The following is a 13,405-nucleotide window of genomic DNA, read 5'->3' on the forward strand; positions in this document are numbered from 1 at the left end:
TCCCAGTCCCAGTCCCAGTCCCAGTCCCAGTCCCAGTCCCAGTCCCAGTCCCAGTCCCAGTCCCAGTCCCAGTCCCAGTCCCAGTCCCAGTCCCAGTCCCAGTCCCAGTCCCAGTCCCAGTCCCAGTCCCAGTCCCAGTCCCAGTCCCAGTCCCAGTCCCAGTCCCAGTCCCAGTCCCAGTCCCAGTCCCAGTCCCAGTCCCAGTCCCAGTCCCAGTCCCAGTCCCAGTCCCAGTCCCAGTCCCAGTCCCAGTCCCAGTCCCAGTCCCAGTCCCAGTCCCAGTCCCAGTCCCAGTCCCAGTCCCAGTCCCAGTCCCAGTCCCAGTCCCAGTCCCAGTCCCAGTCCCAGTCCCAGTCCCAGTCCCAGTCCCAGTCCCAGTCCCAGTCCCAGTCCCAGTCCCAGTCCCAGTCCCAGTCCCAGTCCCAGTCCCAGTCCCAGTCCCAGTCCCAGTCCCAGTCCCAGTCCCAGTCCCAGTCCCAGTCCCAGTCCCAGTCCCAGTCCCAGTCCCAGTCCCAGTCCCAGTCCCAGTCCCAGTCCCAGTCCCAGTCCCAGTCCCAGTCCCAGTCCCAGTCCCAGTCCCAGTCCCAGTCCCAGTCCCAGTCCCAGTCCCAGTCCCAGTCCCAGTCCCAGTCCCAGTCCCAGTCCCAGTCCCAGTCCCAGTCCCAGTCCCAGTCCCAGTCCCAGTCCCAGTCCCAGTCCCAGTCCCAGTCCCAGTCCCAGTCCCAGTCCCAGTCCCAGTCCCAGTCCCAGTCCCAGTCCCAGTCCCAGTCCCAGTCCCAGTCCCAGTCCCAGTCCCAGTCCCAGTCCCAGTCCCAGTCCCAGTCCCAGTCCCAGTCCCAGTCCCAGTCCCAGTCCCAGTCCCAGTCCCAGTCCCAGTCCCAGTCCCAGTCCCAGTCCCAGTCCCAGTCCCAGTCCCAGTCCCAGTCCCAGTCCCAGTCCCAGTCCCAGTCCCAGTCCCAGTCCCAGTCCCAGTCCCAGTCCCAGTCCCAGTCCCAGTCCCAGTCCCAGTCCCAGTCCCAGTCCCAGTCCCAGTCCCAGTCCCAGTCCCAGTCCCAGTCCCAGTCCCAGTCCCAGTCCCAGTCCCAGTCCCAGTCCCAGTCCCAGTCCCAGTCCCAGTCCCAGTCCCAGTCCCAGTCCCAGTCCCAGTCCCAGTCCCAGTCCCAGTCCCAGTCCCAGTCCCAGTCCCAGTCCCAGTCCCAGTCCCAGTCCCAGTCCCAGTCCCAGTCCCAGTCCCAGTCCCAGTCCCAGTCCCAGTCCCAGTCCCAGTCCCAGTCCCAGTCCCAGTCCCAGTCCCAGTCCCAGTCCCAGTCCCAGTCCCAGTCCCAGTCCCAGTCCCAGTCCCAGTCCCAGTCCCAGTCCCAGTCCCAGTCCCAGTCCCAGTCCCAGTCCCAGTCCCAGTCCCAGTCCCAGTCCCAGTCCCAGTCCCAGTCCCAGTCCCAGTCCCAGTCCCAGTCCCAGTCCCAGTCCCAGTCCCAGTCCCAGTCCCAGTCCCAGTCCCAGTCCCAGTCCCAGTCCCAGTCCCAGTCCCAGTCCCAGTCCCAGTCCCAGTCCCAGTCCCAGTCCCAGTCCCAGTCCCAGTCCCAGTCCCAGTCCCAGTCCCAGTCCCAGTCCCAGTCCCAGTCCCAGTCCCAGTCCCAGTCCCAGTCCCAGTCCCAGTCCCAGTCCCAGTCCCAGTCCCAGTCCCAGTCCCAGTCCCAGTCCCAGTCCCAGTCCCAGTCCCAGTCCCAGTCCCAGTCCCAGTCCCAGTCCCAGTCCCAGTCCCAGTCCCAGTCCCAGTCCCAGTCCCAGTCCCAGTCCCAGTCCCAGTCCCAGTCCCAGTCCCAGTCCCAGTCCCAGTCCCAGTCCCAGTCCCAGTCCCAGTCCCAGTCCCAGTCCCAGTCCCAGTCCCAGTCCCAGTCCCAGTCCCAGTCCCAGTCCCAGTCCCAGTCCCAGTCCCAGTCCCAGTCCCAGTCCCAGTCCCAGTCCCAGTCCCAGTCCCAGTCCCAGTCCCAGTCCCAGTCCCAGTCCCAGTCCCAGTCCCAGTCCCAGTCCCAGTCCCAGTCCCAGTCCCAGTCCCAGTCCCAGTCCCAGTCCCAGTCCCAGTCCCAGTCCCAGTCCCAGTCCCAGTCCCAGTCCCAGTCCCAGTCCCAGTCCCAGTCCCAGTCCCAGTCCCAGTCCCAGTCCCAGTCCCAGTCCCAGTCCCAGTCCCAGTCCCAGTCCCAGTCCCAGTCCCAGTCCCAGTCCCAGTCCCAGTCCCAGTCCCAGTCCCAGTCCCAGTCCCAGTCCCAGTCCCAGTCCCAGTCCCAGTCCCAGTCCCAGTCCCAGTCCCAGTCCCAGTCCCAGTCCCAGTCCCAGTCCCAGTCCCAGTCCCAGTCCCAGTCCCAGTCCCAGTCCCAGTCCCAGTCCCAGTCCCAGTCCCAGTCCCAGTCCCAGTCCCAGTCCCAGTCCCAGTCCCAGTCCCAGTCCCAGTCCCAGTCCCAGTCCCAGTCCCAGTCCCAGTCCCAGTCCCAGTCCCAGTCCCAGTCCCAGTCCCAGTCCCAGTCCCAGTCCCAGTCCCAGTCCCAGTCCCAGTCCCAGTCCCAGTCCCAGTCCCAGTCCCAGTCCCAGTCCCAGTCCCAGTCCCAGTCCCAGTCCCAGTCCCAGTCCCAGTCCCAGTCCCAGTCCCAGTCCCAGTCCCAGTCCCAGTCCCAGTCCCAGTCCCAGTCCCAGTCCCAGTCCCAGTCCCAGTCCCAGTCCCAGTCCCAGTCCCAGTCCCAGTCCCAGTCCCAGTCCCAGTCCCAGTCCCAGTCCCAGTCCCAGTCCCAGTCCCAGTCCCAGTCCCAGTCCCAGTCCCAGTCCCAGTCCCAGTCCCAGTCCCAGTCCCAGTCCCAGTCCCAGTCCCAGTCCCAGTCCCAGTCCCAGTCCCAGTCCCAGTCCCAGTCCCAGTCCCAGTCCCAGTCCCAGTCCCAGTCCCAGTCCCAGTCCCAGTCCCAGTCCCAGTCCCAGTCCCAGTCCCAGTCCCAGTCCCAGTCCCAGTCCCAGTCCCAGTCCCAGTCCCAGTCCCAGTCCCAGTCCCAGTCCCAGTCCCAGTCCCAGTCCCAGTCCCAGTCCCAGTCCCAGTCCCAGTCCCAGTCCCAGTCCCAGTCCCAGTCCCAGTCCCAGTCCCAGTCCCAGTCCCAGTCCCAGTCCCAGTCCCAGTCCCAGTCCCAGTCCCAGTCCCAGTCCCAGTCCCAGTCCCAGTCCCAGTCCCAGTCCCAGTCCCAGTCCCAGTCCCAGTCCCAGTCCCAGTCCCAGTCCCAGTCCCAGTCCCAGTCCCAGTCCCAGTCCCAGTCCCAGTCCCAGTCCCAGTCCCAGTCCCAGTCCCAGTCCCAGTCCCAGTCCCAGTCCCAGTCCCAGTCCCAGTCCCAGTCCCAGTCCCAGTCCCAGTCCCAGTCCCAGTCCCAGTCCCAGTCCCAGTCCCAGTCCCAGTCCCAGTCCCAGTCCCAGTCCCAGTCCCAGTCCCAGTCCCAGTCCCAGTCCCAGTCCCAGTCCCAGTCCCAGTCCCAGTCCCAGTCCCAGTCCCAGTCCCAGTCCCAGTCCCAGTCCCAGTCCCAGTCCCAGTCCCAGTCCCAGTCCCAGTCCCAGTCCCAGTCCCAGTCCCAGTCCCAGTCCCAGTCCCAGTCCCAGTCCCAGTCCCAGTCCCAGTCCCAGTCCCAGTCCCAGTCCCAGTCCCAGTCCCAGTCCCAGTCCCAGTCCCAGTCCCAGTCCCAGTCCCAGTCCCAGTCCCAGTCCCAGTCCCAGTCCCAGTCCCAGTCCCAGTCTTGTTCTTGTTCTTGTTCTTGTTCTTGTTCTTGTTCTTGTTCTTGTTCTTGTTCTTGTTCTTGTTCTTGTTCTTGTTCTTGTTCTTGTTCTTGTTCTTGTTCTTGTTCTTGTTCTTGTTCTTGTTCTTGTTCTTGTTCTTGTTCTTGTTCTTGTTCTTGTTCTTGTTCTTGTTCTTGTTCTTGTTCTTGTTCTTGTTCTTGTTCTTGTTCTTGTTCTTGTTCTTGTTCTTGTTCTTGTTCTTGTTCTTGTTCTTGTTCTTGTTCTTGTTCTTGTTCTTGTTCTTGTTCTTGTTCTTGTTCTTGTTCTTGTTCTTGTTCTTGTTCTTGTTCTTGTTCTTGTTCTTGTTCTTGTTCTTGTTCTTGTTCTTGTTCTTGTTCTTGTTCTTGTTCTTGTTCTTGTTCTTGTTCTTGTTCTTGTTCTTGTTCTTGTTCTTGTTCTTGTTCTTGTTCTTGTTCTTGTTCTTGTTCTTGTTCTTGTTCTTGTTCTTGTTCTTGTTCTTGTTCTTGTTCTTGTTCTTGTTCTTGTTCTTGTTCTTGTTCTTGTTCTTGTTCTTGTTCTTGTTCTTGTTCTTGTTCTTGTTCTTGTTCTTGTTCTTGTTCTTGTTCTTGTTCTTGTTCTTGTTCTTGTTCTTGTTCTTGTTCTTGTTCTTGTTCTTGTTCTTGTTCTTGTTCTTGTTCTTGTTCTTGTTCTTGTTCTTTTAGACAAAATTTAAATTAATTTAAAACAAATCCTAGTTCATTTATGTAGCGAAGAAAGTAATCAACTTATGGATTTAAACAAACTCAAAGAACAAAATTGCTGAAATTGTGCACCGTGAGTGCAATTTTTTGAAAATTAGCTTCTCTCATGATTGAACAGCAGAGTTCATGTCGAGTAAATCAATTACCCCGGGCAGACCAGAACACAGCCGTGCATTAACATGAAGAACAACATTCAGGACAGATCGGAATTTCAAATTAAATTAAAATTAAAAATTAAATTACCTTGAAAATGATTTAACGAAACATCTCCTTACAGTTCGGTAGGTACATTCAAATCAAAATTATCAGCTGCATCCCCTGAAGCTACCGCTCGAGATTCTTTTGTGCCACAATTCTACCTCGATCGGACCAGAATGCGGCCCGGCCCCGCTCGATTAGGGGGCTCTGTACGCTGTCTGTGCCTTGTATCAATGTGGGTACCTACTAATTTGTTTTCCGCCGTATCGTAACTCTCTTCATGTCTCCTGAGTGCGCGATCCAATCCCGGAGGGCTGGACAGCCCGTACCGTCGAAATCTGGGGGAAACGATCCCGAGAGATGTTTATCGATAATGACTGTCAATATTGGCAGCGCTCGGCAGGCTCGGGCTCGAACGCGAGCTTTTCCTAACACGTGTTCGACTTTTGGCGATACAAGCAGCGCCTTCGGGGGTACCAAACATGGCTCGAACACCATAGAAATGCCACGGCCTCCTCTGTTCTGTTTCGCGGGGCGATCGAGAGGTAATGATTTAGCTCCTCTCCTGCACTGTTTCCACAAAGTGTTGTCGTGGCAACGTATAACTGCTCTAGGGTTTGTTGTGTACTGCGAACAGCGATCACGACCTGAAATTTGCGCTTCCCACGCCGGAATCTCGGGACGGTAAATGTGAAGACGAAAGACGAAATTTTCAGCTGGCACAGGCTGGGTGAAACAGCCGCTAAACTGTGGGTTGGAAAACTTTCCAGCTGGCGCGCTGAATGGCGTCAAATCGGTATAATCGCTTTATCACTTGCAGCAAATCGTGACCCGGCCGTCGACTGGTGGAAACGCGCCCAGCCATTAAATGCCGGCCCAGATTTGCTGTCGCCGCGGCGCGGCGTTAAATGTTGGAGTGAACTTTTAGAGGTACAAAGATACAAACGGTGAGTTCATAAAGTCTGTAAAACTTGACATTTCATTGTACCAGTTAGTTTTATTAGAATATCCATAACAAACATGATTCGGTCACAGGTTTAAAATCCTCTGGGAGGATTGTCGCACCGCATGGGGTTGACTTCCGATGATGACACTTCCGACTGTTCCGGTTGCACATAGTGACCCATCACAATCGGTACTCCCGTGGCTCGTTCAAATACGACAAACACGAATGGTTGATGGGCGGAGAAAGTGTCTGGCATTACCCTATCTAGAATTTGCGGTGCTGTAATTAAAAAAAGCTTTTAATGAATCACTATCTAAGCGATAGTATTGACAAAGTTTAAAACCATCTTCTTCTCCTTGTTCTCCGAAAGTAAAGGATGTCCTTTGAATTACGTCATCCAGGGGAACTCTCCCGTTACCGTCGTACAAACGGTAGGTATCATCACTGAATGGTAAACTCAAACCCATTTTTATTAAAACAGACCTAGCATTAATTTTGCTGTTAATGGCAAACTTCGGAACCCGTACGGTTACTTTGCTACCACGGCGCAAATTGTTGTAAATTTCACGAAACACTCTGTGATTTAGTTTTGGAATTAATTGCTCCAAACCGCCCGCGATCGGTTTAATTAACAAACAGGAAAAGAGACTTTTCTTTTCGAATGCCAATTCAACGGCTGAAATGTCTTCGGTAGAATTATGGTAATAGGGAAGGTAGTCTTCCAGAAAGAGGAACTCGACGGGCAAGGAACGTTCCGAATTCAAATAGAATGGACACGTTACTATCCACTCTGCATCAAAACGTTTCCGCCAAATTCCTTTGAACTCCAGCTGGTTCAACAAAAGCAATTGTTTTGCAAAATCCAAATCCGATTTAGTCAGATAATTCGACATCCTTCCATCGGTCAAATTGCCCATTGCTCTATTGATCGATCTCGCCATGCAATCTTTGTTCTTTTTCCCGAATCTGCCAAACGAAAGCTGATAACGTTCCGCTATACGTTTCACCACTCCCGCAAATTCTCCCTCTCCAAGGGCTGCGATTAAGGATTCGATTTTGATTGCCGAATCTTGTTTAAGCTTCGGTATCAGTTTCCGGTATCTTCCGCTCATAATGTTGGCATTGAGAACATTTAACGCTTGCTTCAGTTGCTGATCGTAGCGGGTTCTAATGGACGACGAAGCTCGTGGCGAGATATGCTCCAACGCTGCAAACAGCATCCGAATGGTAAACGGCGAACAGGCAACATTCCTCGAGAGGTCCAACGATTCCTGGCGAAGGGAACAGTGATTTAACGAATTCAATTGCAATCGGAAGCTGTTTACGAACTTTATAGAAATTCCAACTGAACACCGCCTGAGGAGCACGTTCCGGGAAGTGCACTCGTTTGGCCGCAGATTGTGGTTCGGAAGCGGCGAAGCCGCTGAGCGAACAGACTGAAAGCACCAAAAAAAATGTTTTTCCAAGCATCTTGGACAGTACTTAATCACTTCACCGGCTCTATCTTAAGTATTTATAGAAAATGAATGTGAAGCCGCGTTGGAAATTGCAACTGTGTTTACATTATTGTTGCAGATATACAATCTTGCTTCATGACACTTTTTTTACTGACTGTTTAGAACAAAATTATCGCAAAAGCGATTAAAAAAAACTAATTGTCTACGTTTTAAAACCTTTACTCTGCTGTGCTAAAACATTCAAAAAAAAAACATCAAATGCAACAAATTAGAACACACGTGACGGTTTATTAATGTTCTGCCTGCACGTGGGTTATTGCACAGGGCAGTGAAAGCCGTGCAAATAAATGTAAATGAATAATAGATGAGGAAGAGTAACATTGTAACGGTGTCATAATTAAGGCTTCTGTAACTTTATGGAAAACATAACACACGCCTTTCGCCTGTACCAGGCAGCCTGCAAAAGGCTGAAACGTCTTTATAATGCAATATTCTTTATTTCTTGAACTAGTTTATATATGAAACCAATATTTTCTTAATTTTGCGCAAATCATTTCTACCAAGTTTGATTTGAAATTAGTAGAAAACTTCTAGGTCAAAAAATTAAATCTGAACTTCTTCCACTTTTACTTTAATGATTAATGATTTTTATCGCAATTTCATTTAAATTGTGATTGTTTTGTTTCTTATTTGAATTTTGTCTCAATTTGGTATGAATTTTACTAGATCTTGTTTGAGTACTGTGTTTGGTCGATCGCCTGCAATGTTTCATCATGGTTTCATTTCTATTCCCCCCGCGACAGTCGAGCCCTTCCTGGGCATATCAGGCGTCCTGACTCAGTGAGCGGTTGTGCGGAATGAGTCCCCCGAAACGTAACCCTTAGTAAGTATCAATATGATTCTCTCCTTACTACTGCTGAGCTGCTCTATGTTTCCCAGTGACCCAAGCGTCCCCTCACACGTTTATCTCTCCATCAATCGATACCCGTTCATCGTTCATCGAATCCCTACCGACATCTTGGGCTGAAGCTTCGGGTCTGATCCGCTACTGAACTTCTTCAATACGTTACTGATTTACTATCCAAACGTACGCGGACTTCGATCAAAATCGATGATGCCGTAAAAGAGTCGAATTTCGATATAACTGGGTGACGGAAATTTGGCTTGACTAGTGGATTCACTCGCAACAGCTATTTGAAGGTGCTTTTTCCGTTTTTAGTCGTCTTTAGGTGATTATAAAGCCTGACTAAAACTAAATTTGGACGCATAGAACAATCTATAACTCGGGACGGGACTGGAGCGTCGCAGAAAAACTCAAACGGCTGAATTACAGTATTTTTATTTAGCTTTAAATTTCACAGTTTTGCATTATTGCATATCTCTAGTTTGGATAAAATCTCGAACTTTTTTCTTAATAGAACTCTTCATATCCTGCACAGTTAAAGATGCAACCTCTGAGTGCACTCGAATGTCGGCGCTTTCAGGAAATTATGGCCGCAAACCACTACAAAAGTTTGAATCCGTTCGTTTATGTTCCACTTCAGCTGATCTGAAAATGAAACAATGTTACAATGTACATTTTTACACTCGAACAACAAACAATCATGGATGTTTCCATAGTAACTCGGTCAGGGCAAACTCGACGCTCCTGCAATGAATGTCAAAAGATTGAGCCCACTTGTGCTCAATAGCCGCCATTATCGCTCGTGGAAAGCTGGATTGTTTGATAATTGCCCAAAATTTTCCAATGCGTCGAAACTCCAGGCAATATGCAAAGTTTATCTCTTTTCGCAAGCATTCTTCCGTTTCTTCAAGCATTCTTCCAGGTATAGACATGATGTCATTGTTGAGGAAGTGATGAAAGGCTCAGTCTTCAGTCCACAGCTACATATTCCTTGCCAAATCGGGCGCCTTCTTTGCGAATTGAAAAGCAAACACAAATTTAGATTTGCCTGGCACATTGCCACGCCCAGTTACAATGTAAAATTTTTCTCTGGAAAGTTGCTTGAAATCCATTTTCACGTAGGTGTCGTTGTCCATTAAAATACATCGGTTGAATTTCGTCAAAACTTGCTCGTACAAACGCCTAGCACGCTTTTTGTCTACCAAATTCTGCTTCAAATGCCGATTCGGATGTTTACTAGTACTGTAAGACCAATAGCGTTTTCGAGCGAGGTTATTCCGCGTGGTTTGATGGTTGGTATCGTACTTTCTAACCATAACCGGGATGAAGATGCCAGGATTGGACTTAACGCACCTCAATATCTTCTCCCTCAGCTTTCGGTCTTCAGTTCGGGTTTTCTTAAAAGTTCTTTGTCACCTTTCCATATTTAGGTTCTTTTTATAACCTTTTAGAACATTACACACTGTTGATTTTAACATTTTTAACACTTTCGCCAACTCTACACTCTAGATTTTCCAGGTGTTTATGCAAGATTCTTTTACGTCGTTCGAATTCCACTCGATACTGTTCCGCAACATGGTAGAATATTTTAACGAAACTTGCTCCAGTTGTGCTTCATAAACATGTCGACAAAGTTATGTCAAATGGTTCCAGCTCCTACCACAAGGGGCGTGCCGGTAACGCACGAGGGGCGTTCAAATTTACTTTTGGCCAGGCTTTAAAATCAATTTCTGATAAGGAAAACTTTAAAAATTTTTTTTTCTGTCTGCTTATCATCACAACTATAAATTTGACCTATCCAGCTTTCCACGAGCGATAATGGCGATTATTGAGCACAAGTGGGCACAATCTTTTGACATTCACTGTAGGAGCGTCGAGTTCGCCCTGACGGAGTTACTATGGAAACATCCATGATTGTTTGTTGTTCGAGTGTAAAAATGTAAACATTGTTTAATTTTACAGATCAGCTGAAGAGGAACATAAATGAATGGATAAGAAGTTTTATGCATTGTTCGCAGTTTTCGCAAACTTCAGGGAGAATGTCCAAATACGCAACGGAAAGTTTCTTATCAAGTCGAGACGCTGCTCGAGAGCAAACTTGGCAACGACTCGACCAATATGAAGTTAATGTTTGCCTCTGGGTGCACTCGAATGTTTAAATCGCACGATTGTAAAAAGTATTCTGAGTCGGTGCTTTCAAGAAATAATGGCCGCAAACCACTGCAAAAGTTTGAGTCCGTTCAGTTATGTTCCACTTCAGCTGATCTGCAAAATTAAACAATGTTTACATTTTTACACTTGAACAACAAAGAATCATGGATATTTCCATAGTAAGTTTGTTAGAGCGAACTCGACGCTCCTGCAATGAATGTCAAAAAATTGTGCCCACTTGTGCTCAATATCCGCCATTATCGCTCGTGGAAAGCTGGATAGGGGTGGCTCAAACAGTCGTCTACATTCAACTCTATTTTGGGCCACTTGTCGTCAATTTCTCAGTCGTCTCAGAAGTCGCAAATCACTTTCGACCTGGTCGAAACATCTTGCACGTTAAGCCCCTTTGTTCCTGGGCCGGTGGGTTTTTATGAAGAGTACTGTACTGTACTCCTTACGACGTGTTCGGCTTATCGTAGCCTACCGACTTTCGCCAGATACACGATGGGAATCTCTCCAAGCAGTGCCTGTCATGATTCACATGCCTCCGCTACTCTATACTTTTAGTTTGTACTCCGCCTAATATCGTCCGCAACACCTTCCGCTCGAACACGGCAAGGGCACGTATTTCCTGCATGAGCAGCGTCACTGCTTCAAGTCTATAAAGAACTACCGGTCCAATAAGGTTCGTCGCCGTCAACGGTTACCATCCGTGGGAGGTGCGCGTTTGTTTCTTTTTGAGCCTCTTCCTTTCATGTATTTGGTCTTCGATGGATATATTTTTATTCCAATTCGCTAAGACTTTGCTTTCAGTCTAGCGTAGATTGCCTCCGCCGTCGCAAAGTTCCTTGCTATTATCTGCATCTGCATCCCTCTGCAAAGCCTAGAAATTGGCTACCCTTGGTGAAAAACGTGCCTCTCGTTTCAATGCCCGCTCGTCGGATCACCATAAGCCGGCATAAGCCGTCACCTTGTTCCAACCCACGCCACGTCTTGAAGGGACGGGACGCGATAGTGTCCCCGAGATGCACACGAAGCATATCACGCAATCCAACGTAGCTCTGATCTGTCGCGTCAGTTTGTCCGGCAAACCGTGTTGGTGTATTATCTAACAAGAGCTAGTCTCGATCGACTGTATCGTATGCTGCTTTAATATCAATAGGGATGTGATGCGTGGGCACGTTGTACTTCCGACATTTCTGCCAGATCGGTAGGTTGGTGAAAACTTGGTCCGTAGTTCCGTGTAAAGCCGGTGGAGCCGAAATTACCCAGTGTGGAGCCGATGCCAGCGTTTCTGAGCCATGTTTATAAAGCTTTGCCGGTAGGCGGTCCTTTCCAGCGGCTTTGTTGGTCTTCAGCAACCCGATTTCTCGTTTGACTTTTTGGAGATCAGGTGCTGGGATATTTCTACCTTCAATGGATACTCCTAGGAAAATTATTTCCACCCGTCGACCACTCGTGCTTCTTGTAAAACTTGTAAAAAAGTATGGGTCAAATATTTTTTTGGAAAGCTCATTTAGGTTAAAAATTTTTTTTTAAGGTAATCATCATACCTTTCATTTGCTATCAAAATTATTAAAATTGGTTAAGTGCTTCCAAAGTTATGAATTTTTTAAAAAAAGGTCTAATGGCAAGGATGATAACTTTTGAAATCACCATAAGTCAGGAGGGGGAACCCAAGGCGCCAAATAAAAATCATAGTTATAGGTCTTAAATTTTCTGAAAACGAACAGGTATGCAAAGTTTGAGCAAAAAGAAGCACTTTTTACTACACCTGTACCCAGTTGATCAGATTGCGTCGATGTTTTGGTTGATCAATTCCCGAGCAGGAGAAAATTACTGAAGAGTACCTGATCCAGATATTTTTTGCTGAATAACTGCATATCTGAATTTGGTATTGACGAGCTTGACATAAAAGGTAAAATAGCTAAAAATTTCCTACAAATACTTACATAATAACTGGTTTTGTTATTGCAATATCTAAATAATATCAAATGTTTTTACTACACGGGACGTCAATTATTATACAGTGGGATTTCGAATTTGACATGGCTCGATTTTGGCATGCCTCGATTTTGGCAACAAAAGTATCCGTTTTTGGCAACACAATATATTTATATTTCACTTCCAAAAGTATGCTTGAATATTAGTCAGTTTCCGCATACATGCTTTAAATGGCGAAAAAATTATGCCCTCAGTGTGTTCATAAAAAAATATTGCGGTTATAGAAGGTTTCGAACAATAGTATATTTATTGCCGTAGGACTACGCCTTACCACATCCGCAGGTTGCCAAAATCTTATTTGCAGCGGACGGATGGCTCTTGGTGGACTTTTCAAATATAAAATGGTTTGCAATCGTTAATTAATAATATTTAGTCGATTTCCAACGCATTTATAGTCAATTTTTTCGTATCAAAAAAGGGTTTCGATTTTGGCAACATAGGCGACACGCATTTGTTGCCAAATTCGAAATCCTACTGTACCTCAATGAGTCATTCTTTGTAGCTTCGTAGCTGATTCAGTAATTTATTTGGTATAGTATTGCGCATTTGGCATTTCTCACAGCCTCACAGCCAAATAATTTTGTCACACCAAAATATGCTCACACCAGTTTACAGTACGCTTTCGTTGGTTGAAACTAGAAATCAATAGTGTAGAGTAAGGAGGGGTAAAAGTGCGATGCGGGTAAAAGTGCGATTCAATGTTTTATCGATGCAGTTTCCGAATAAATTTTCTACATTGGCATAGATGGGTGACTACTTTGACAGCTTGAATCTAACGTAAACTTTGATTGCTTACGAAGCATAGTTGCTGAGTTATGTGCAAAGGTTATTTTAGAGCGGTTTTGATGTAATTTTTCGTTATACGGCAAATACGATATCAACAGGAGGATATTACTTGTTGAAAATTTGTAGCAGCGTTTTACATCACTCAGATATCTGTTTTGAAAATACGGCGAAAATAGTTTACAAAAAATATTTCGCTTTTCCGTAATTTAATCTAACCCCGACAAGCGCCTAGCGGGGTAAAAGTGCGATTCATGGACGAGGCAAAAATGTATAGCTAATTATATACAGCTTTAGGCTCTATATTACAGATACTAGAAATGAAAGATCTGCAGAAAACTGTGTGCTCTACAGATGTTGGCCGAAGAAAAACAATGTGTTTCCGCTGATGAAACAAAAAACAAAGGTTTGGAAAAGTTTCGATCTAACGGAGGCTGCAATACACCAGCGCAAAATAGAAAAG

General features: G+C 48.0%; 1 protein-coding gene across 1 annotated transcript; it reads right to left on the reverse strand.

Moving 5' to 3' along the window:
* Window positions 1-5,674: 5,674 nt before the first annotated feature.
* Window positions 5,675-7,116, reverse strand: LOC128734335 (serpin B5-like). The gene is made up of 3 exons (XM_053828476.1): window positions 6,973-7,116; window positions 5,987-6,914; window positions 5,675-5,922 (listed from the first exon to the last, which is right to left on the reverse strand). The coding sequence occupies exons 1-3, from the start codon at window positions 7,111-7,113 to the stop codon at window positions 5,735-5,737; spliced, it is 1,257 nt and encodes a 418-aa protein (XP_053684451.1). The 5' UTR covers window positions 7,114-7,116; the 3' UTR covers window positions 5,675-5,734.
* Between the last annotated feature and the right edge of the window lie 6,289 nt (window positions 7,117-13,405).

Source organism: Sabethes cyaneus, chromosome 2, assembly GCF_943734655.1.
Source record: "Sabethes cyaneus chromosome 2, idSabCyanKW18_F2, whole genome shotgun sequence".
NCBI classification, from domain to species: Eukaryota; Metazoa; Arthropoda; class Insecta; order Diptera; family Culicidae; genus Sabethes; species Sabethes cyaneus.

Coding starts and splice junctions, on each gene's coding strand:
- LOC128734335 (XM_053828476.1), bottom strand. CDS start 7,113: ATGCTTGGAAAAACATTTTTTTTGGTGCTTTCAGTCTGTTCGCTCAGC. Junction 6,915..6,972: donor TCAGTTGGAATTTCTATAAA/GTTCGTAAACAG, acceptor TCCCTTCGCCAG/GAATCGTTGGACCTCTCGAG. Junction 5,923..5,986: donor AGAACAAGGAGAAGAAGATG/GTTTTAAACTTT, acceptor TTTTAATTACAG/CACCGCAAATTCTAGATAGG.